Source organism: Microtus oregoni, unplaced genomic scaffold, assembly GCF_018167655.1.
Source record: "Microtus oregoni isolate MIOR12 unplaced genomic scaffold, Mior012 000011F_ref0000422, whole genome shotgun sequence".
Taxonomy (NCBI): Eukaryota; Metazoa; Chordata; class Mammalia; order Rodentia; family Cricetidae; genus Microtus; species Microtus oregoni.
The window spans coordinates 30,373,751-30,400,081 of record NW_024543070.1 but is presented as its reverse complement, the minus strand read 5'-3'; the positions used below and the strand labels follow the sequence as shown (position 1 = coordinate 30,400,081).

Sequence of the window (26,331 nt, the reverse complement as noted above, 5' to 3'; positions counted from 1 at the left end):
CTGCCTGCAACACATATAACATGATATGCAGCTGATAAAAAATATTTTTAAATTAATTAAGTTAAATAGAATTGAAAAGAATTTTAAAATCTAAATACAAATCTTATTCAAAGCTGTAAAGTCACATACAGTGGTATACAGAAAGAGTTGTGTCTAAAGAGAGACCTAGGCTCTGGGCAGCACAGCCAATTAAATAAGCCTCTCAACCTTTATATAGCTTGTGAATTATATAGAAACGACTTAAGACTAGAAAAGCCTACAGTACTCTCACATTTGGCCAAGAGTGAAATTTTCTGTGATGCCTGACATACATCCACATACCTAACATACTGCAGATAAGATGTTACAAAACAAAGATATGAAGGAAAGAAGAGCTGTACATACAACTGTGCTACTGCAGAAGAAATCATTTGCAAGGCCTGTAAGGAATACAATAATAAGAGATTTCTCAGCTAAGACACATCTTGTTGTTCTGCATCTTATTGAATGGGTAATCACTGTAATTATTAGCTAATGTTGCTAGATAAGGTTCTAGGAACTAACGTGATCAAACAGGCCAAATTATTTGAATCATCTATTGGTAATTACTTGATTAATTTTGCAGTTATTTTCGAAAGCTGTTTTGATGAATATTCAACATTTAATATCTGCTAAGTGAGAAGTATAGAAATAGCCACAGTCAAGTCAATAAGGCCAGCAGTCAGGCATGCCAACCTTCCAATCAAAATGTGTTCACTGGGGACCTTGAACTTAGCTTCAACACTCTTTTGAAATGGCTGTACTATGTTGTATCTATATGTTCTATAAATCTGTGCTAATGACCAACAGAATTTCTGTCTCTTCGTGATATTTACGATGTCAATACCAGGTAGACCTGCCTATGAGCCAAGCCCACTGCTGCTAACCTGTGGAGTGCTCTCTCACTTGGTTGGGTTCCTCTCATTCCTATAGTACTACTGGCTTTGCTTCTCCTGGCTTGACACTATTATTTCTCCAGTTTGCCATTTTCAGCCTGTTTTATTTTTTCTTTCTTTAATCACTTTCTACATTTAATCTTGTCACCTTTTCACTAGTTCTGAAGGCTGTTTGTACTCAGCTGAGGCAGGGAAAGATGACTTATTCCAACCAGAGATATGTAGGGTTAATTTTTATTTTTTATTCATGTGCATATGTGTCTTTGTGTATCTATGTCATGTGAGGATGGGTAAACTCATTAGATCTCCTAGAGCTGTAGTTACAAGTTGTTGTGAGCCAGTTGATGTGGGTTCTGGGGCCAAAATCAGGTCACATGGAAGAAGAGCAATCTCTTCAGACTCAGGATGTTAAACAAAACTAAGATTGCTAGACAAAACATAAGTAATCCAATGTCATTTGATATGTGAGAATATGGGTTTGCATCTGAAGGTTATTGTTGTTCCAAATTTAAAACAAAATATTTGGTCAGGAACATCTGAGAATATGAGAATGAAAACGCAAATCCAGGAGTGCAGAAGGAATAAGGAAATGGCCTGTAGGCAATCTTGTTACCACATTGATCTGAAACAATGTTTTCCAACTTTAAATCATATACTTCACACTATCAACCGTCCTATCCACACATCCATGATGTTGGTTGATTGATTGATGGTTTCTACTCCTTATGATGTTTTTGATATTGCAGCCCACCACATGGTCTGGATAACTCCCAGGGGGATGCACCAGACAATGGAGAAGCACTGGGGAAAAAACACAGGCATGCGTCCGTCTAGCCACAAGATTCTGTGTAGTGCTGAGAAGGTGGTAGTAAGTGGCCATATTTATAATGAAAGCTGGCAAAGCCAACAGAGGACTAAAGTGAGTGGGAATATTTCTAGACAGTTCAGGTCATTTTTTTTTCAGACAGCTAAAAGCAATTTGAAGAATTGAGGCAAATGCTTCAAATGTGGTGTGGAATGTAAGAAATAATGGAATGTGGTACAGGGGCAAAAATGTCCACTTTCCACAGAGACATGAAGACACATAAAGTCACTGCAGGTCTGCAAGAGCCTAACAGAAGAAAACACACAGAGGAAATGTCCCAGAGCCAAGGCAGAGGAATCTCAGACTATATCATCCTCCCCAGAAGAGCAACGATAAGGAAGTAAAATGTGGTTAAAGTTAAATGAGAGGATTTTTGTTATTGGAAATAACTTCACTTCATTAATTATATTCTAATTTAGATACATTGCATTATAAGGAAAATATCTATTTGTATGTGCAGGTGCATGTGTGCAGATTTACATGCAAATATACAGAGGCCAGAAGACAACATGAGGTGTCATTCAGTTCTTTCAGAGACAGATTTCTTCTCTGGCCGGGAATTCACCTAGTAGTTTACTGGATTACTGGCAGAAGGCCTGGGAATCATTCAGTGCCTGCACCCCAATTCCGAGTGTGCAAACCTGAGCCACTGCATAAACCCATCTGTGCCTGCACTCCAAGTCCAAGTGTGCAAACCTGAGCCAGTGCACAAACTCATCTGTGTTTGCACCCCAACTCTGGGAGTCCAAGCCTTGGCTACTGTTCTGGTTTTTGGTTTCTCAAGACAGGGTTCCTCTATATAACAGCCCTGGCTATTTTGAAATTCACTCTGTAAATCAGGCTGACCTCAAACTCACAGAGATCAGCCTATTTCTGTCTCTGAGTGTAGGGATTAAAAGTATGCATCACCACTGCTCAGCCTTTTCTTTTTTTTAAAGAAAAAATTAGGGGTTTTAGAGATCAAACTCAGGTTATCATACTTGGCAGACGTCTACCTTACTGACCCAAGAGCTTTCTTTTCCTTTTCCTTTCTTATAATAATGGACTTTATTTTACAATAATTAAAATAATCAATTAAGTGTAAGCATATCATAATTCAGATAAACCAAAGGTTAACAGTCCCATTTTTGTGTCAGTTCTTATTGAGGACTACTGGGCTTCTAGGAACAGATTGTTGGAAAAGAGAATTCTGACACTAGATGAATAAAATATGAACAGATGGGCCCTGGAAAAGGTTTCACTCACACATGTTTCCTAATAGTAAAAAGAAAGAATCCCTAAATATTGAGTGAAAATAGGACTCAGCAAAGCCAGTGTTTATAGAATTCCCAGCAGCCTGGAGAACTGCACTGAAACACATAATTGTTTACGTAAGAGTAGAAAACATACCTCTACTTCTCCTTAGGAGCGAGTAGAACATGGTGTAGTCGTGCATCTGCTGGGGCTAGGGACAATGACAAACTCTTCCTGGTCTAGTGTTCTGTCACAGTCCTGACCTCCTGCCTTTGCTCCCCTCTATGTCTTGCCCTTCCTGTGTGCTGCAAGTCCAGGAGCATCAGCAGTTTCCTGGGTGCATGCATGCCAAGTATACAGTTGTTGCAGACACCTAGCATGGGCAAATTAGCCTTCTTATGGTAATGGGTTGGAGATACTGTCCAGTAGTTAAGTGTAGCAACAGGCTGCTTGTTGGTTTCTGGCTGCTTAGCCTTGAAATAATCACACAAAACTGTATTATTTAAATCATTGCTTGGCCCATTAGCTCTAGCTTCTTATTGGCTAACTCCTACATCTTAATTTAACCCATCTCCATCAATCTGTATCGCCACATGACAGTGGCTTAGCAGCAAAGTTTCGGCATGTCTGTCTCTGGCCATGGCTACATGGCTTCACCCTGACTCCACCTTTCTTTCTTCCAGCATTCACTTTAGTTTTACCCACCTAGCTCTTTCTGCCCTGCTATAGGTCCAAAGCAGGTTTTTTATTCATTAATGGTAATCACAGCACACAGAGGGGACTCCCACATCAGTTAGGAGTGCTCAGACCACTGGCAGAGGACAATTCAGGTCCCAGTACCCTCAAAAGATGGCTCACAGTCACTTGTATGTCGATTTCCAGGGACATCCAATGCCTCTGGTTTGCCCTAGCACCTGTGCTAATATGCACACACCTACACACAGACACATGCATAATGAAAAATAAAAATTAAGTTATTAAAAAAGATGTGGTTTAGATTTCAGACTCTAGGAGGTAGAGATAGGGTTCCACAATTAGGAGCAGTTGCTGCTCTTGCAGAGATCCTGGGTTTGATTCCCAGCACCCAAATGACAGCTCACTCTCTCTCATCTGTAACTCTAGCTCCATGAGATTTGATGCCCTCTTCTGACCGCTGTGGCCCCCAGATACACATGCTGCATGCATACATGCAGGCAAATCACTCATACACATTAGATATGAACAAATAAAGCTTTGGCTTTGAGACTCTGCTAATGAGTTTGGTCCTTTCTTGCCACCCCTGTTTACTTAGACAGGTGAGGTTCAGGGGCTGATGGGAGTGACAGGAAGATATTGTAACAAGGAGGAAAAATTAGTTATCTGAATTTTAAAAATTGCTCAACATCTGAAAAATTAGGTTTTAGAGGCACTACATAAAGAACTTATCACACCGTTCCCTTGAAAAATGTCACATCTGGGATACTCACTATGATCATGGGTGAGTTTTCCAAGCAATGAACAGACGGTTTTGATTTCCTTCATGACTAGGGGCTATGCTGCTGAAAGCATAATCTTGAGGAAGAATCTTTTAAGGGCCTGAAGTACTTACAAAAATGCCACCTGTCTATCCCAACCTCTCTGACCTCTTCTTGGAAGATATGCTTTATAATTCATAGCATAAAACTTTTTAATATTTAAACACCTACTGGATGTATCTGGCAATAGCTATGTTGTTTACATGTTCTATACTAATATGGAAGAAAAGGAAATACTAGGTATAAATTTCAAATTCTCAGAAGCATCTAAATCACCATCTTAGCTTCTTTACAGACAGTCTTACTAATCATGACAGTGTCTGAGTGATGCTCAGGTCCACTGTGGTACCCGCTGACCATGGGGACAGTGTCTGAGTGATGCACAGGTACACCCGTGGTGCCCAATGACCATGGGGACAGTGTCTGAGTGATGCTCAGGTCCACTGTGGTGCCTGCTGACCATGGGGACAGTGTCTGAGTGATGCTCAGGTCCACTGTGGCCCGCTGACCATGGGGACAGTGTCTGAGTGATGCTCAGGTCCACTGTGGTGCCCACTGACCATGGTGACAGTGTCTGAGTGATGCCCAGGTCCACTGTGGTGCCTGCTGACCATGGGAAGAATGTCCTGAGGAGAGAGAGCTGAGTGAGGAATAGCACAGAAAAAAATAGGAATAAAAACTTATTTATTTTTATTCATTATGAAATGAAAATAACTGATTTTCATAATTCTGGTGAAAGCCATTCTCAGTTCAGTGAGATGCATGCCTAAATGCCTAGGGGGGGGGGGTGATGTCTGTAGGTCACTGTGAAGCACCCAAAACAAAATAGACTTTTTATCACATACTTAAATAGAAAATATCTATTTCTCTCATTTCTTCCCACATAAATAATTCTTCATTTTTTAAAACAAAAATATCCATTTCACTTTAACAATTACTACAGTATTTGAAGCAAGCACTGTGTTAAAAAACCTTTACATATACGATTTAAGAACATCCAAACAGCAGATTCAAAGTAACCACAATGCCAAGATAACAGCACAGAATTTCCACTCTCAGGATGCAGACTCATATTTGCCTGGCATCACAGCGGGTACGTTCTCTTTCTAATAACTCACTCAAACCCTCTATAACTTGCTAGTTTCTGCAGTTGTACCCTATACCAATTTAATACCTAGATAACCGTTTAGGCATATGCACATATTTTCTTGATAAATTCAGGATATTATTCACTGCAACACGATGGTATCCAGAAAAGCAAAAGCCTCTGAAGTGAGTGGGAATCCCATCCAGTATTAACTGTTCCTGGTACTTTACATGGCTGCAGTATCTCACTTTCACCACTAAGGTGCACTGACGTTGCAATTTACTGGGTAGACGCAGCCTAATGGAAATGCTCTCAGGGGTTGATTTCCTTCCAGAAAAGCTGATTTGGACATGATTGTTTAATAAGAAATTCATTTAGGACATCTAATTTGATGTTAGTCAATGACAAAATTTCTTCTGTAAGTTCTACATCTTTTGACTGTCTCCACAGCCAACAAAAATAACTTCAGTGTTTCAAAGATCTGTGTGACATCTCTGCCACTATCATAGATAACACTACGCCAACTTTGATAAGGGAAGCATACTGACCTTCTGATTTAGGGTTCCTAGAAGATGAGTTAAATGGTCAAGTCATTGATTCCTTTTTAGTTGTTCCCCTCCCCCATGCTTGTCCACATATGTTTTATTAGGTTGAATAAATAATAGGTTGCAGCTGTCCCTAACATAAAAAATGAATACAACATTATGTGTGTGACTTTTAAATTTAAGCTTTTTCCAATATGCAGAATAAAATGGGTAACATGTCAGTGTGCACTTGGGTGTATACTGGCATGTAGTGAGCGTGTGTGTGTGTGTGTGTGTGTGTGTGTGTGTGTGCCTGTGTGTGCCTGTGTGTCTGTGTGCATGCAGGTAACTAAATTACATATGTGGATGCACTGAAAGTCATAGCTGACTGGACTCTCCTCAGAAGTGGCAGCATTATATAATGTGCACAGCTGGAATGAACCAGTCAGTGCAAGGGATAGTCACAGCACCTCCAGTATTAAGTGGAGAATCAAAGCTTCCCCAGAGTCACACAAAGAAAAATCCCCACCCTATATTTTTTTTACTTATATGGTGCTCCAAAATTGTGTGAGGGGAGGGGCACTGTTCACTCAAGCTGTCAATTATCCCACACCCATGTTCACAGCAGTTGGTTGTAGGCAGAAAATTACTCCTTCGTTACTGTTTTATCCAAACTATTCATGCTATTTGGTCAAGTAGGCAAAATCTTCATAGATTATAGTTTCTCCTTTCTGCATTTATTAAGCATGCGATATGAGCCTAGTATTGCATAGCAGTATCAGAGAAATATGGGTTTTCCAACTTAGCCATTTACAAAAATGAAGAAAATAACCTCACATAATTTTTGTAAGCTATTTATAATGGAACAATATTTACCTTTAAACTCTTCAAGGAACTATGAAAATATTCTTCAGATATTCATTTACTATATGTAATGTTACTGATTAATTAGAATAGTACACTTCTTGCCTATCTCAGATATACAGAATTGTTATTTAAGGCAGTAGAATCTCTAAGTGAAATAAATAATGCTTTGTGTATAAAGGAAGCAGAATGTTTATTTGTTTGTCATTGAATGTTGATTTACTTTTCACAAGCCAAGGAACATGGCTTACAGATAAGAGCTTAGCTGAGACTCACAGAATATCTCCTGTGTCCTTTTTGTAATCGGTAATCGGCAGAAAACTATTATTATATTGGATCTATGGCAAAAGATGAAAAAATAGCAAGAAAGGTTAGAAATATCTTTCTCACACAGAGACACACTCACTCATACACACTCCCACATACACACTCACACATACACACTCTCTCACACACACAACGTGTTTTCTATTATATTAGTGTGTCACACCTACAAAGAACCCTTTCTGAGGAATGTATTTAATTTTCCTGATTTTTAATCTAATGCTTTCATATCAAATTATTTTGAGATACTCAAATCCCTTAAAAATGTTTCCTCAAGGGATGGGTTTCTCAAATGTTTGAACGCTAATGTAAAGGCTTTCTAACATCGTATAGGAGACTAAATTCTCCACTTGAGTCAAAGGCCAGTATTTCCTCACAGCATCCAGAGAGGGCATGCACCCACGGTGAGGACAGCAGCTTCACCCATGCTTTGCCTTGGACTCCCTTGCTGGACCTGTGCTTAACTCAAGCACATCGAGCAGCCTAAGTTATTCTCAACCTCTGTTTGCCTGAGAATACAGAACTCTCATATAAACAGTGGAAGTCAATGGTCCAACTCAAATGCATTAAGTTCTAAAGACTAAATTTGGGATACTGCAATAAAAAAGAAAATATTCATGGAACATGTAATCATAGATCTCAGTTTACAACTTGGCGAGAATTAGAAACAACTGGGAGATGGGACTATGGGCATGAACACCTTTCAGAGATTATCTTGTATAGGTTAGGTGAAGTGAGAAGATTTGCCTACTCTGGGTGGCACAATTCCCTAGGCTGGGATCCTGGACTGTATAAAAAAGAGGAAGTGAGCTAAACACAACAGCATCCATAGATACCCGTGTCTAGGCTGCCCATGGGATGTGAGCAGTTCCTTCAAGATGCTGATGCCTTAGCTCCCATACTATGATGGACTGTATCCTTGAACTGTAAGCTGAAGTAAAAGCTTCCTCCTTTGAAATGTTTTTGTTTTGTTTGTGAAATTTTGTCAAAGCAACAGGAAAAGAAACTGAGACAAGACCAAAGTTTTCCTGGCACTAATCCCAGAATTGTATAGATCATGTCTTATTTGATCAGTAAAATATCCAAATAGTCCTGCTTCACTGAGTTGTTGCACTAAATTGCCAACACAGAAGTATACAATCTCCGATGTGTTTAGAGCAAAGATGCAAACAAAAACAGATGACGAAGAAGTGCAATCTACAGGATGGTCATCATTTTCAGGACAGAAAAAAAGGGCCACGGAAGTTCCCTGATGTCTGTTGCTCTGGAATTTAAACCTACTTAGGGAGATGTGTACATGTAATGCCAGTATAATCCTGAAAACTTGTTTGAAAAAGTGGAGGAAAACATGGACAATCTGTGGACATAGATATTTTAGGTCTTTCTTCTTTGACTGCTATTTTAAAATCATACAACCGTGAAAAGCACATTACATTCCCATTTTATCATCACTGTCATCATCACCATCACCATCCCTGTAGAACAGCACAGCAAAACTTTTCTACCTCTGAATGATGCTTGTCAGCCAATCTGCTTTTATGAAAGCTGAGATCATCCCATGTACTCTGTCCTGACTTCTGTACACCTGTTTGCTCACTGTGTTGAGTATTTCCATTTTTTGTTCCAAGGGTAGCAATGGCCTCACATATTACCAATACATTGTAAACTATTTGAAAGATAAGTAGAATAAGTCCTGCCATGTTATATACATGAGTCTGCAGCTTCTTGAGTCAAAAAGATTTTGAATAAATGGTTAGGATTTATTATGTTTTAGCTAAGTTTTGTTTCTCCACACCAAAAGGTGTGTCATTCATCATGAGTTCACAAAAACTCTGAGAGTTTTTAATAACAAACTAGTAGAATTAAATGTAGATTAAAAATATCCATTTTAAAGCTAGATCCACAGAAACAGTAGATATTTATCCAAAGCACAGGGCAAAACTGATGCGAACAAAAGCTTGAAAGTCATGTGTTCTAGACACTACACAGCATTGTTTTCCCTGAAAATGCCGTAGAAAGATGAAGTCCTGCATAAATATGCTATTTCTAGACTGTTTCTCTAAAACAAAACCTTCCATGTCTATTGAAAGGGAGGCTTTAAAGAGCAGGCTTTATGACTGATGAGGAAGGGAGAGACTAGCAATGTAGCTAAGGATAAAGTGCATGTGTTCCTGTAAATAAACTTTCTCACAAGCTCTTGTGAGCAACACAGATGAAACTCATTGGATCATCAGAAATAAAGAATACTAAAGTAGATGTGGTACTCAGGGGGAAGAGGAAGGGAACAAGAGAGAATGATGGGTGAGAAAGCATGATTGAAATACATTATGCAAATACATAAAAATGTTATAATGAACCCCATTGTTAGCTGTCACTAATATATGCTAATAAAATATATTAAATTTTTATATTTTATTAAGTTCAATATTTTATTAAAAATTATATTTTAAAATATTAAAAAGTCAGTTTTAATATTTTTCAGAAGATTAAGATGATAAGTTCCCAGGAAAAATTAATAAGCAAAAATTAATCTTTGAAATATGAAAATTTGCTATCTTGAGACCTAAACTTTAGAACCAGCAAATCAAAGGAAAATCCTTTGTCTAGAGAGCTAAGTTAGCCCCCTGTCCTGCACACTCTTAAACTAGGATCCCAGGGATTAATTGGGTAGAGAAAAGCATAACACTCATCACAAAACCAGTATGTGTCAAGCCATTTATTTATATATATATAAAGCCATTTGCCCCACCATGCCGATCAGTACCTCTTCGTAAAGGCAGGAAAAAAAATGAAATTAATTGCCTACCGCACTGAAGATAGCAAAGAAATGCTAACTCTGAAAATTAGAACTATAGCTGTCTGGCTTCCAACATTTATTTTTCATTTTTTACTCTAACATATGCTCTCTACCATTAATTAAATAAATGTCATTATGGATATATATATATATATATATATAGAGAGAGAGAGAGAGAGAGAGAGAAAGAGAGAGAGGGAGGGAGGGAGGGAGAGAAAGAGTAGTGGTTGTACATTAATTATTTCATACATAATTTATGTATGTGCGTGAAAACATACACATGGAGAATTTCTCACACTGATGACATTGTCTTTCTAGTAGTCCCTAACTTAAAACCTGTTTCTGAAAGAACAGCCTGTGATGAAGGGGGAGGAGTGACAAGAGGCACCTAGAGAACAGCAGTGTGCTCACTAAGGAATCATTTAGGCCAAAGTTAATTATTGTTAAGGACTGAAGCACAGGACAATATTCTAAATAATAAATGTAAACTATTATTGTATCATTAATTCTGAAGAGACAGTACATATCACTAAAATGTATTTCGACATTCAAGTTTTCATACAAAGATATATTTCAACTTCAAGCACAGTGCTAATTAAATTGTCTATTATGTTAAAGTGGATAATTTATAAGTAAAATATAGCCAAATACATTACAGGAAACACAGCCAATGTTATCGTAACCGTTAATAATAATTTTATTTGAATATAAGAACAACCTATAAAATAATAACTCCTAAATGATTAGGAAAGACTTTATATATTCCAAAAATGTGTCATTTTTGTGGATTTTCAACGCTCATGAGTTATACTATATACCTTACAAATTTTTCTGTGGCCAAATTAGATCAAAATAAACTGTAATTGATATAATGCCTAGATATTTCAAGGAATGATATACTGCAGATAGAAAACCAAATAGCATTCAATAGTTAATTCGATATTAAAAGACCACCATTTCCTGCAGAGTGGAAGCAGAATATTTGCAAAAAGGCAAAGTAAATAAAATGAACACTAAATCTATTGATAATACTGTTAAGACATGGTATGCTTTTAAGATTAGTTGTACAAGTATAGTTTCTTGGCCATGTAGAAAGGGGAGAGAACGGTAATAAACATAACCAGGCATGCTCTATTTGTTAGGAGTACGAGAAAAGCTGAAGTCTAGTTGGAACTGTTATCACTGCAGAAGAATCCTAGCTAATGAAGCCGATTGGTACCATTGAGAACTAAGTTCTGGCCCCACAGCCTTTGACTCCAACAACACAGCCATTCCATTTTAGCTGCGCTTTCGTATTAGGCTCCATTAATTGCACATTTGCATTAGCGTTTAGCATTACATCCCATTCATCATATAGTCATGTGCACAGTTTCACTGATACTGCAGAGTTTTCCCCATATTGAGTTACAGCTGTATAAAATGGAAATGTTTCCTAATTAAATTTCATTTGAGAGCTAGACCTAGGAAGAGCTTAAGTTACAAGGAACTTTCCTGATATTAGGACAAGGAGAAAAGCTTTAACATGGAAATAAGAATTAACTTGAGGAAGGAGTACATCTTCTAATAAGACATTCCCAGGAGGAATTACAAGTTTCAGGTGCTGCTTAAGCTTTTGAAACTGTTTCCCCAACCTCAAAATGCAGGAAGGGGTTTCATGAAATGTAGATAACAGAATTCCATGTGTTGGAAACATAGTAACAAATTCACTGCAAATGTTTAGCAGTGAGTAATGGCTGTAAACTAGATTATCCACAGTCACCTAAGGAAACATGAGGTGACAGTTTGGATCTGGTGTTGTTGGCTCATGCCTCTGCTTAAATTTACAATATTTGATTAATTCATTTTAAAAGTTAAATAATATCAAGTTTCTTTTGGTACCACACCCCCAACAATAAAGGCCACTCCCCATATTTTCATTTTATTTTTTCTTTGATTTTCATTTAATATGATAGAATTATGTATTCCTGTCACACACAGTCCTGTCAAGTGCACATAGCTGGTTCATGAGAATACATTCCCCTAAGAGTCCACAGTTAGTGATATTAGTAGATCAATATATAATTTTTCTAGTACTATCCAGAGGAATAACCCTGGTTTAGGAGACAGGAGGAATGAGTATGTTCAGTGATATTAGTCTACATACAAACATCCCAAGATGCTAGGTCACTTTCATTAGTCATGATAAGAAAGCCTCTTTGGGTGCATAAATCAAAAGGAAGTTTATGTGGCAGAATTACGTAAGGAAACTTACACTAGTACCTGCCCACAAACCATGCAATTTAGGAACAGCCAAGAAACAAAACCGTATAGAAGGAGGGATAAATAACAACATTGTATTAAGGGTTATTATGCAGCTACAAGGATTCAATATGACCCTGGCGATATAGCAAAAAATAGTTATGAAAAGAAGCTATTTCTTATGCTCAGAGCTAATTTTCAAACGTATGTACCTGTATTTGAAACTTTGAGCATTTCACACATTTTTCTGTATCTGAAAAAAAAATGGATCCAGACTGATATTGTGTATCAAGTAGCTGAAAACAGTTCATATCAAGCTAGCCAAAAGCGAAGCTCAGTAAGAATTCATAAAAAGAACATTATCCCCACTGCTGAGAAAGCTTTTATAATGTACACTTTGCTCATATTGGCAAAAAGGAATTTACCCTTCAGTTTTGCTAGAAAGGGTAAAATATCTATAGTAATATGGTTTTATAAAATTTTAATTAAATAAAATGTAGATTAAAATGTGTATATCAGGCTTAGGTATAATTAGTAACTTCAAAAACTGAAATATAACTCCATTTTGAAAATGTATATTCCACAATAAAAGAGTTAATTAAATTTGCTTTTCACATAATTTACAATAAAATAGTATATTTCAATTTTTAATTGCTCAAAAGAATTGGTACTATGAAAATAACATACTTTAATATTTTGTTCAGGAAAATTAAGACATATAAAATAACATAAAAATAATGTATAATTTTCTTTCTATGTTGTTATAAGATGGAACAGGAAATATGTAAATACATTCATATGACTTAAAATGGAAGAAATTTGAATGATTATACAGATGTTATTATCTCACAGTACATAATTCAAATATCATGACACATTGAATATACATTTCAAATGTGTCTTCCTGTTTATAGGTGTTTGACTGGGAATATTATACTTTATATATATTTAAAGAAAATAATAAAAGAATTATAGAAACAGGTTTAAACTTAAGAAGTAGACTTGCGAGCCTATGACTAAAACAAAAAAGAGTAAATTATGGCTTAAGTACTGAGTTGCATTGTGACATGATCTAATCTGTGTTCAGTACCAGACACTATTATTACACTTGCGTTAACATCAAGCATAGCAACAGAACTCAGAATACATGCTTTCTCTCTCTTCTCTCCCACTTACTGCTTTGTAAGTTCTCTTCTGCCCAGCATGTTTCCGAATTTGTTCTCCATTCGGCCCTGTTTCCACATGCATGGAATAGATGATGTCAAAGAAATCTTCAACCACAGCCACTCGCCTTAAGGATAGCTTCTCATCCACTCCAACGCCATCCTGGAAATGAAACAAGAACAACAAAAAAGCACATTAGATGGATGAAATTAGTTGCATTTATCAGATGAAGTTGATTAAACCAAAATATTTTGATAAAATTAACCAAATCATCTCCAAGAAAAGTTGGATAATTTGATGGCGATCTTTCTTCTTTCAAAACAAGATTTTTCTATGTAGTCCAGGCTGGCCTCAATCTCCCAGTCCTGCTGCCTCAGATACCACAACACACAACAGTCCCACAAATCTGTAAACTACCCATGCTAAATTATAAAATGTTCATAAAACCATGGTTGCCGGGCAGTGGTGGCACACGCCTTTAATCCCAGCACTCAGGAGGCAGAGGCAGGCGGATCTCTGGGAGTCGAGGGCAGCCTGGTCTACAAGAGCTAGTTCCAGGACAGGCACCAAAGCTACAGAGAAACCCTGTCTCGAAAAACCAAAAAAAAAAAAAAAGGTTAATATGAAGTAAATCATATTTACCCATCTCTTTCATCATTTGAGTTCTTAGCCATCCTCAATTGCAAACTATATTTGAGTTGTTGGGTCATGACTTTTGTATTTAGTAAATAAGAGATAAGGATCAAATGTACACCTTCTACCTCCAAACATCATAACTTAAGATAACAACAGGCATCTCTCTCCAACTGGAGACTGAGTGGCAGATGCAGTAGGAGTTAGAAAGACACTCTCTAAGGCAGTGGTTCTCAACCTGCGGATCAAGGGCCCTTTGGGGATCAAATGACCCTTTCACAGAGATTGTATATCAGATAACCTGCAAATCAGGTTTTTACATTACATGTAATTTACATTAAAATTCATGACAGTAGCAAAATTACAGTAATAAAGTAGCAACAAAAGTAGTTTTTTATTTTATTCTTTTAAAACAATCTTTTTTTATTTTACATATCAATACCAGCTCCTTTCCCCCTTCCTTCTGCTACCCCAACTTTCCTCCCACCCACCCTTATTCACTCCTCAGAGAGGGTGAGACCTCCCATGGGGAGTCAACAAAGTCTGTCACATCATTGAGGAAGGACCAAGGCCTGTATCTAGGTACCCCTCCATAGGAAATGGGCTTCAAAAAGTCAGTTCATGCAGTAGGGATAAATACTGGTTCCATTGCCAGTAGCTCCAGAAACTGCCCAAGCCACACAACTGCCACCCACATTCATTCAGAGAATCTAGTTCAGTCCTATGCAGGTTCCCCAGCTTTGAGTTCAGAGTCAGTGAACTAGCTTAGGTCAGCTATTTCTGTGGGTTTTTCCATCTTAGTTTGACCCCTTTGCCCATATTATCACTCCTTCCTCTCTACAACTGGACTCCAGGAGTGCAGCCCTGTGCTTAGCTGTGAATCTCTGCATCTGCTCCCATCAGTTACTGGATGAAGGTTCTATGATGACAATTAAGGTAGTAATCAATCTGATTACAGGGGAAGGGCAGTTTAGGTACCCTCTCTCAGTATTATTTAGATTCATAACTAGGGTCATCCTCGTGGTTTTCTGGGAGTTTCCCTAGTGCCTGGTTTCTTGCTAACCCCATAATGACTCCCTCTATCAAGATATCTCTACTCAGCACTAAAAAATAATAACATCTTGAAATTTGCAGACAAATGTATGGAACAGGGAAATAAATTAAAAAAAAATCTTGAGTGAGGTAACCGAGACCCAGAAACACAAACACAGTATGTACTCACTCATTAGTGGATATTAGACATAAAGCAAAGGATAACTAGCCTACAGTTCACAACCCCAGAGAAGCCAGGAAACAAGGAGGACCCAAAGAGAGACATACATGGATCCCCTTAGGAGGGGGAAATAGACACAATCTCCAGGGTAAATTGGGAGAGATTGGGAGGGTGTAAGGGAGTGGAAAGGAGACAAGAGGAGGGGAAAGAAGAACATGAGGAATTTGAAAGGTTGAGTTGGGAAAGGACAGAAAGGGAGAGCAAGAAAATAAAAATAATTTTATGGTTGGGGTCAGCACACCATAAAAATCTGTATTAAAGGGTGACAGCAATAAGGAGGTTGAGAATCACTGCTTTAAGGAATACCTAGTGTGTGAAAAATGGATCTCCCAAATAAAACTACATATTGAGCAAAGTGCTTCTGCGTGTCTGAATTCAAGTTTTCACAGCTGTAAAATGGGGACAATAGAAGCTGTTTCACAGGAGCATTGTGAGCACTAAGGGAAATCAGGTATGTAAAGCATGTGACCCAATCCGTTAAGCTATAAACCTTCAACTAATGTTGGCAGCACCTGCCATTTTAATAATCATATTACAATATAATTAAGGTCCTGTAGGGGTGCCAAGGACCACCATGTTATCTCCTGTTCAGGAAACTCCTTAGAGGAAATATAACTTGACATATAGGGAGGTTTTTATGTTTCAGCAGAGCAATGTCCAACCAAAAATAAAGAGTTGAAATGGATACTAAATCGTATTCAATGGGAGGCTTGAGACATTAATAAAAGATTAATATTCCATGAAAAAGTTGATCTATGTGACTGCAGCATAAAATCAATTTCTATTTGCAAAACCGATCTACACCCACATTCACATGCATACACACGCTCGCACACATACATATATGTATATAAACACATGTACATAGTGTTCCTGAAAAATAACCTGGTGTAATGATCTTGCCATTGTTGCTTGAAAACACTGTGAATAGTCTTCTCCAGGGAAAAGCACATCAGATGATTATCCAATAGTCAATGATCAGCTCTGATAATATATATATATAATCAATAAGTAACCTAATACAGAGTGTATACATACATACAGTTAGCAATTTTTTTAAAAAAGAAGCCATGAATTTCAAAGAAAATAAGGGTGGGTACAATGGAGAATTTGGGGGAAGGAGAAAAAAGGGGGAATGATGTAATTTAATATCAATTTGTTTTGAGATATTTGATAACATCATGTAAAAATATACCACTATGATCAGTTTAATAAAAAGCTAAAAGCTAAAAAATCCATAGCTTGGCTGGAGGTATAGCAGGTTCTTCTGGTCAGAGACAACTCTGGGAAGAAGAGAAATAGAGTCACCAGCTAGACATACAGGGAGCAAGCATACAGGAGGAGAGGTAAAAGCCACAAGTCATGTGGCAACCTACAGATGAACAGAAATGGGTTAATGTAAGTTGTAAGAGTGACTGGAACAAGCCTAAGCTATAGGCTGAACTTTTATAATTAATAATAAGTCTTCGTGTCATGTTTTGCGAGCTGGTGGCCTGAAGAAAAATTCATCTTCATCAACTTTTTAGTTAATAATAATGCTATGAAAGGGGACTTACTTAAAGTAAGTTTTAGGCAGTCAAGGACTGAAAAGCAAGATTGTCTTCCAATAGCAACACTAAGAGGCTGAAACAAAAATGAAGTCAACATCTATTTTTCTTACACCTCACTTTCACTTGTGCATTTGCAATTTGCAGTAGGCTCTGTATGTAGAAGAGCCTGGAGCAGCACGCTCATATAATGTCATAGATGAGATTTCATAGTTGGTTCACCTATCAGGTCTTTTACCACCACTCAGTTTGAAGTGTTTGTTCCCTCACACATCACGTGTGATACTGATAATTTCTAGTTTGGCTTCAGATCTTTCTCATCTCTCTTTTTTAAAGTCTAGAGTCACCTCTTCTATATGGGAATCCCCAGAATAGCACCACTATGCCTTGTGACACAAGATTAGTACTTAGCATGGACTACACAGAACTCAACAGTGAACCACCTGGAAAGACACAGCTTAAAGGCCAGTGTGCAAGAAAGCACAACTTGTCCCAGAGGTACCACACTAGCCTGCGTTTCCTGTCTTCAGACAACATCCATTCTCCTAAGTGTCAATCTAAATTCTGACTCTGTCCACCAGTAAATTCATCCAGGAAACTTTATCTGCTTTTCTCCGCGTCATAACATTTGTACAGTATCTACTCCTGTTTGTTTGCTGAAAAATCAAATACACAATTTGTAAAATCTTATGAATGGAGGTAATTTATTTTTTTCAGAGATTCATTTGAAACTTACCCATTTACCTTCTTAAGTCTAAAATCATAACCTATTTATCCATTTTATCAAGTATCTGAAGATACTAAATATTGGCAAGCCTGTGTTAGTTACTAGAATTATCAAGATATGTATACGCATACACATATATGTGCATATATACATGTAAATATTTTTCATATATATATATAACATATCATATATATATATATATCATATAATATATAATTGAAGACTTGATGATACCCACTGTCTAGTACAGGAAAGGGAAATTAAATAATTTCTGGGTGATAAATTTTTGTTACTCTACATACTCTACATAACAGTTTGCTTAACAAAACAGAAACTGATTTTTTTTTTATAGTATGAGAAGTCAGAAGTCCAAAGTCAAGTGCCAACCAAGTTCCATTCCATCTGGAATCCCTAGAGGAAAACAAATCACTCCTCCTGGGTTTTTGGCTGCTAACCTTCTATGGTTGGGCATTCAAAACACCGCCTTCTCAGCCGGGGGGTGGTGACACACACCTTTAATCCCAGCACTCAGGAGGCAGAGGCAGGCGGATCTCTGGGAGTTAGAGGCCAGCCTGGTCTACAGGAGCTAGTTCCGGGACAGGCACCAAAGCTACAGAGAAACTCTGTCTCAAAACAAACAAACAAACAAACAAACAGCAACCCGCCTTCTCTTCCATATGCCTCTCTTATACCTATCTTTCTTTTTTTTTAAATTTATTTATTTATTAAGGATTTCTGCCTCCTCCCCGCAACCGCTTCCCATTTCCCTCCCCCTCCCTCATCTGCTCGAAGAGCAATCAGGGTTCCCTGACCTGTGGGAAGCCCAAGGACCGCCCACCTCTTTCCAGGTCTCCTAAGGTGAGCATCCAAACTGCCTAGGCTCCCCCAAAGCCATAAAACCCAGTAAGTAGGAACTGAGGAGATGGCTTGAAAAGACACAAAACCTTGTAAAGCCAGGCAGGGTGGTACACCCCTGTAATCTCAGTATTCTTTTGGTGAGATGAAAGACAGAGACAGGGCAAATCCCATCATGGAGAGGGGAGGTTGGCATCAAATTCCACCTCTAGCCAAGGAGTTACTGGTAACTGAGAGCTGTTGGGAGAGGGGGAGTCAGCTTTCTTTAAGAGGGCACTTTCCTAGCACTATAATGAGCACATTACAGTGGATGGTTATACCCCAGGAGCACATAGACAGCTTGAGCACATTACAGTGGATAGTTATACCCCAGGAGCACATAGACAGCTTGAGCATATTATAGTGGATAGTTATACCCCAGAAGCATGTAGACAGCACAAGTTGAAATAGATAGGTTTTACAAAGAAATAAATTGGACAAAAAGCTGTGTGGGAAGTAATGAGAGCACAGTTTTGGGAGGAGCCAGGGGCGGGTGACTAAATATGATTGAAATATATGATGTGAAATTGTCAGATAATTAATACAAATATCAAAGTTGGAAATAACTATGGTGATGATTTTTTTAAAGATGCTGCTCAAAAAGCAAGTGAACATAAAGATGGAGAGAAGTGTAAATCAGAAGATTACTAAGACACAATTTCACATTCCCTGACTTTTCCAGAACTAGAAGATGTGTTGAGGATTCAGAGACATTAGAACCCTCATACAAACTGACTAAAATGCTAAACTGTACAGTGACTCCAAAGACAATTCGCAGTAACTCAGCATTTATTAAGATAGATTTTCCAGATTACTTAACTGGTCTCCATTAATATATATTCAAGAGGAATGATAAACCAAGTCCATTCAATATTTGAACAAATATCAATAACAGCATTTATTTGCTTTCTCTGAGGCATTTTATTATAGCAACATAAAATAATTAGTATATTATAAATTTATTGCAAAAATGTTGAGTAAAAATATTGCAGAGAATACTAATAACTTACACTTTCTTCGTGTAAGTCAACAACTGATAAACAGCTGTATTCCCTAGATCATCCAAGGCTTTCTATCTTTGTATCTCAAGTTCCTCGGGTTAGTTGTGTGTACTTTCTTCTCCTTTGTTAATTTTATCTAACACAAAAATCTCTCTCATACTTACTCACTTTGGCTGTGTATCTATTCTCTTTGTCTCACTCCCCTCTACAGCCCATGGCTGAACCTTCATGATATACATTTGGTCATCAGGAAGCGTTTATTTTGTTTTTCTTTTATTAATGATAGTTTTTATTTATAGTATATCTGGATCACAGTATCCTCCCTACCCACTCCTGTCTGTATCCATTCCCCTTTTATCTCTCTTTAGAAAAATAGGTTTCTAAGGAATTAATGTACTACATAATATAATATAAGGATAGCACAAAAATAAACACTTAAAAATAGACAAACAGCAACAGCAATAACCAGAAGGAAAAGAGCCCAAGTAAAAGCACAGGAAACAGACTACAAACTAAGAGACCCACTTATTATCACACTTAAAATCACATAAAACACAAAACAAAAAGTCATAATATATACACAAATGGCTTGTAGGGTTAAAGATGGAGAGAGAAAAAAATTAAAATAAAAAGACAAAATTTAAGAAAATAAAAAGCCCTGACATAATATCTTGTCACCAAATGAAGCTTCCAGTACTTGCAATGGGTTACACCTAATAGACAAGTTGGTAAAAGGGTTCCTGTGTTACTCAGGCTGTTACCAAGACTATATGTTGTTCTTTACAAATTGACAGGGAGAGTCCATGGCTGAAGATAACACCTTCACAACTACTTAAAAATGGAGAAGTCAAGCTGGTGCCTACATACAGCCTTCATGCCTATGGGCTAGTGTGTGTGGTGCCTGAAGATACTCTGCTTGCTACCAACACAGCTACTAACTTTTCAATATACCATGGAGACTGACTGTAAGATATGCTAGGGCAATGGTGGAACAAAGCTTGTGGGAGTAAACAATCAATATTTGAATTGAATTAATACCTACTTCTTGAGATGGAACCCATACTGAATGTGGCTGGGTAACAAAGAATCTGAAACTAGACAGCACAGGGGTTTAGAGTAAAGCCAAATATTGCTGTTCTACCAAACGATTTTCACAATAAATGACTCTTAATGATATTCAGCTATACTCAGTGATTAATGTCTTACTGAGCCATCATCAAAGAAGATTCCTCCTGCAGCAGGTAGGAAAAATACAAAGACCCACAGTCAAACAATATGCAGAAAGTTAAAGACCTTGGAATACTCAGTCCTAAATGGGATATCTCCATCAAATCTCTCTCCTCACGGATCAGGAAACGCTGCAGAAGAGGAGGTAGAAAGGGCATATGGGCAGCAGGGATGGAGGACTCCGAGGAAGCAAGGCTGTCTAAACACAAGAGTACAGACATATGTATCGACTCACAGAGACTCTACTGCATGCACAGGGGCTGCGTGGGTCTGTACCAGATTGGACCATAGGTCTGAGAGGAGAAATGGACACATACCCCCATCCCTAACCCAGAGCTATTTTCAATTGATAACAACTTGCAAATGAAAATTTAGCTTTTTCCGAGGGAGTTTCACTGGGGAAACAAACTAGGCTGCATATCCAGCAGATGGTGGCCAATAGAAAATGAACTCAACATCACATTTGAGTTCTTGAAGTTTCTTGCCTCATAAAACCAGCACCTTTAATATCTAAATGTAGAATTCTAAAGTTCTTTGAAATAAAAGGTGTGTGCATGTGGCATTACCATATAAGTGAATAGTCTTCTTTCAAACAAAGGATGAAGCATTGGTCACGATAAGCCGTGAATGAGCATGGGAGATACTGAGTAAGAGAAAGGAGACACAGAAGACCATGCATTGCATGGTTCAGTTCATATGAAGGACCTGACATAGCAACATTAAGGCAAACATAAATTTGACCAATTTAACTCTAGAAAAGGAGAATAAAGATTTAATACTAGTGTTTAATGTCTTTTAAGAAGAATAAAATTATTCTAAATTTTGATAAGAGTGATTGTTGTATAACCCTCTGAACTTATTGAAAACACCGAATTTTACCTTTAAATGATGACTAATATGGTATATGAATTATTTTCAACTGCACTATTAAAATACAGTATCTAATAATTTGGGATGTTGAGCACAAGGATATGTGGGAAGAAAGTAAGATGAGGGGGATGAGATATTACATAGATCAGAGGCAAAGAACTGGCCTCATGTGCTTGAGGCCATGTGCTTTATCCCCAACAGTACGAAATGAGAAAACTCAATTAATATACAATCAAACTGTCCACCTAAATGCTAATGTTGAACAGTGTTGCTGAGTGGCTCAGACTAAACTGTAACAGAATCAGATGTGGGGTGGACCACAAGACAATGGTCTCACAAAAGAAGGAACCAAGTGCATAAGATTATAAACTTTACTGGACTAAGAAGTGGGTGGCTTATAATTTTACATAATAAAAAAATATATTTTCATAATAAATTCTATGTAGGAGACTAATTCTCACAGGATGTTTTCATGGACTTCTGTGTTTAGCTGACCTATGGCTTTGGTCGGTTTATGAGATGACAAATAAAATTTTATCTAAATCACCCCTATTTTCTCAATACTTTTGTACATTAATATGGTGTTTGATTAACTGTTATATATTTTCTCACCCATGTACAGATTTTGATCATCAAACTGAAAATTCAAACTCTATGCTATGCAAATAGATAAAAGAATAAGTCAAAGTTTATGGGTTTTCCAGTTTTTGTGATGAACATTTCCACCATAGCTGTTTCAAACTGCCACAATGTAATCACTGAACACAGAACTGGGAGGACACAATAACAAGGTTATATTAAGTGGTGTTTTAATCCTGACATTACATACTAGAATAACCTTTAAAAAGTATAGAAATAACTACACTATGAAAAAGTTTGGAATTGACAAATTCTGAGTATGTTTTATTGTAGTTTAAGTTACTTAACAGTTCAGTTAATTTAATTTTTGGTAATGGTCACATTTCTAAAACTATTGATTTTTTTTAAAAAAAAATAGCATTAACTTTCGAGGTTTCAAAGGCTAGGCCATCGTACCAGTGTTTTGTATCAATTAAAATGAGTAAATGGCATATTTACTGAATTTGGTGACTATTTATGGAATAAATTCTAAACTGAAGGTGTGCAAAGAGAATAAGAATTCAAGAAACTAATTCATCTAGCATGACACTTCAAGTCCTATGAAAATCTTTGGTATTATTGAAAAACTTGATATCTAAGCCAATTTAAGAAAGCCAAGCAAATATGTGAGTAGTATCTAGGACACAAGTCTCTGCTTAATTTCACGCTCCTTTCCCACATCTAATTCATTGAGTATAATTAACTAAGGCCTATATGTCATGATGTAGGAGTCAGAGGATGAACATATTTACAACCCTCCTCTCCTCAGTTAAGCTGTTATCTGACAGGTGTCCTGACTGGTAAAACATCACTGCAATCATATAGTAGCTGTTGTTGTTGACAATTATAGTGGAATATTTAGATTCAAAAGCAGAAGCAAGAGCTGCGAATGTAGAAACAGCTATAGCAATTATATGAGAGGATAGGGCTAGATAAAGATAGATAGATAGATAGATAGATAGATAGATAGATAGATAGATAGATAGATAGATGGGATAAAAACACAAATATAATGTCTCAGCTTTCAAAACAAATCAAATAACTCAAAAAGACCACCAGCAAACAATCCAATCTTTGAAGTCACCTTTGAGATTCTGTTTATAGTGAAAGGTATCATTTATTCAAGTAGAATAAGCAAATATTAAAGTGAACATGACAGGCTCCAAACTGCCCTTTTTTGCCATAAAGATTTTGTCATTTGACCTACAAGGCTTCAGTTCACAAAATATCTATAAAAAAAACAAAGCATCTAACTGACTAAGTGATTTATAAGACAGTTTCAACATTTGAGTTTTATGTATTGATCAGTACAGCTATTCACTAATTTCATGTAAATTATATGCTTATAAATCAAACTGTGAATTTGAATATGCATTATTATTTCCCTTAGCTCCTTCCATGTGTATATGCGGTGCACTTTTTCTTAGCTCCTTCCATGTGTTGAAGCTACTGGCAATATTTTTTAAAGAGAAACAAATACAGAGCGGGCATAATTTTAACCAGATGATATTTCAGGGAAAGAAAAGCAGCTCAAGATAAAAACTACATAAAGAGAAAAGAGAGGTTTCTTTAATCTACCAAAAAAAGTCTGTCAAAAGCAACTCTATGCAAAATTTATTAACTTTTTGTTAGCTATTCATTTGCAAAGATACAGAAAAAAATCCCGTTTATTCGAAAATTGACAATTTACCCATGAAAACAGCACTGCATTCCAAGTTTATGTTTCATCAATGAGAAGATAATTACAATTATTTACATGGAATATTCACTCTCTTTTCAGCACAAACAAAAGGCCATGTTACCAGGAGGTCCAGGCTTGCCAGCAGAGGGAACAGTAGGAAACAGCTTCGCCAAGGTCTCAGCCTATCAGACACAGTCTTACACCCCAGTTCTCAATGCTCCCTGAAGCATGCTGTTTCTGCCCTCCCTTGAAGCATTGGGTTTTACTTGAGTATCAGTTGAATTTTGCGTGGAATTTAAGAAGCACTCAACAATTCTTAATTCCTTTATTTAGATAATATGACATTTTTAAATATCTGAGATTGTCATATAAAGATGTAGAGTGTTGAAGATATAATGAAAAAAACAAACACAGGCACCAAAAATATCCAATATAATACAAAAGCTAAAGCTTTGTATAGCGGACTTCAAGACTCACAGAAAAACCTGTTTATTGTAATCAAGCCAGTCTGACATTGGCAAAAAAAAAAAAAAATAGAGCCATAGATCAATAGTGTGGAGTAGAGGATCCATAGTACATGTATATATACATCCTCCAAAATTAACTGAAATGGCATCATAAGTAAAACTAAAACAATATATGAAAAACTACAGATGATTGTGAGCATGAATAAAACACTTTGGATATTGCATCAAAGGCAAGATCCATGAAAGAACTATGCAACAAGCTAGATTTCCCTAGCAACTAGGGAAATGCAAATCAAAACAACTTTCAGATTTTATCTTACTCCAGTCAGACAGAACAACCAACAACAAATGCTGGAGGAAGTTAAGAAAAGAGGGAGTTTGGAAAAAGTAACCCTCATTCACTATTGACTGAATTACAAACTTGTGAAGCTAGTATGAAAATTAGTGTGAAAAACTATTAAAAAATTAAAAATAAATCTATCATAAGACCAAGGTGTACTGCTCCTTGGCACATGGCCAAAGGTTTCCACATCTTACACCACAAGTACTGGCTCAGCCATGTTCTTTGCTGGTCTAGTCACAATGCTAGAAAATAAATCAACCTAAATATTCTACAACCAATGAATAGATAATGAAATATACTACATATACACTATGGAATACTATTCAACTATAAAGAAAATGAAATCATGAATTTTCAGGTAAATGGATAGAAATAGAAACATCATAATCAGTGAGGTGTAGCCCAGATCCAGGAAGTCAAATGTTGCATGTTCTATCTCATGGGAGCTTTTAGGTGGAAATCTTCACATATGAACACAAAGCCTGTAGTAACTATAGAAGTCAGAAAAATAAAACGGGACAATTTACAGGGTGGGGGTTGGGGAGCAATAGAGAGGAGAATGGCAGGAAAGTGGAAAAAGGGCAGATCTGCAGGGAAGGGGAGGGAGGTAAATACAGAATCAGGTGAGAGGAGAGTAAAGGGAAGTAGCAACATCCAAGCGATCTGATGGGAAAATGGAAAAAATAAAGGGGGCTTTTTAGGGAAAAGAGATGGAAAAACACAGAAGGAGGAAGGTAGGTAAATCCAAGGAGTTCTGAAAAGCCACAAGGAATCATATATCTGTTTATCAAAGCTGGAATACATGTATTTCCACATATAAATATATAATATATTATATATTAATATAGTTTTAGAGATTTACTTAACTACTACCACAACAAAATACCAGACATGAGAATCTTTTGTCTTGTTGGCCAGGGCTGTCTAACAGATTCCCAAAGCAGCCAGCCTATTGTTGCTGCCCGTCGTTAACCCCAGAGGTGCAAGGTAACTTCCTAATGCTGAAGACACCCACACACTTCATAAATGGGACCCAGAGGTCCCTGAGCTACAACTGATAAGAGCCTCCCCTTGCTGAGGACTAGCTTTCATAGTACTAAAGTCGTTATGCAAGGTTCCATAGGAAGGAGACAACCAACAGTTCTACCCACTTATGATTCCTATGAACCAGATCAATGACCATCATGCCATGACAGCCCCAAGGGTGCAATAGTGGCATGCTTATTTTGGCAGTAACCTACAAGTCTCTAATTGTACTTACAACCTATTCAACAACAGGAATGCCATGTCTGGCACAGAAAATATGCCACACTATGCCTTGCTAGTGAAGTAACAGTTAAAGAAGGAGAATCTACAGCCATTAGTTTACTTAACTATCATTATTCCTAAGAACAACCTATACACACATTGGCCCTTCTACCCAGAGATACGTGTAGTCTACACCATCATCAAGGAAACTTTTCTATGCAACATATGGAGACCATTACAGAAAATACAACTGAACAAAAAGTTATCTCAGTCCCAAT

General features: G+C 37.2%; 1 protein-coding gene across 6 annotated transcripts in view; it reads right to left on the bottom strand.

Annotated features, from left to right (window-relative positions):
* The window catches only part of LOC121453452 (nucleolar protein 4), a 350,206-nt gene that overhangs the window by 240,540 nt on the left and 83,335 nt on the right, over positions 1–26,331 (bottom strand). For 4 of the 6 annotated variants that reach the window (XM_041660243.1, XM_041660246.1, XM_041660244.1 and 1 more), the window contains exon 2: positions 13,537–13,686. In XM_041660243.1, the coding sequence (XP_041516177.1) occupies positions 13,537–13,686 (150 nt within the window). Of the gene's footprint in view, positions 1–12,572; positions 12,636–13,536; positions 13,687–26,331 lie in introns of those variants that run through there. The other 2 variants (XM_041660248.1, XM_041660247.1) reach the window with 2 other exon arrangements.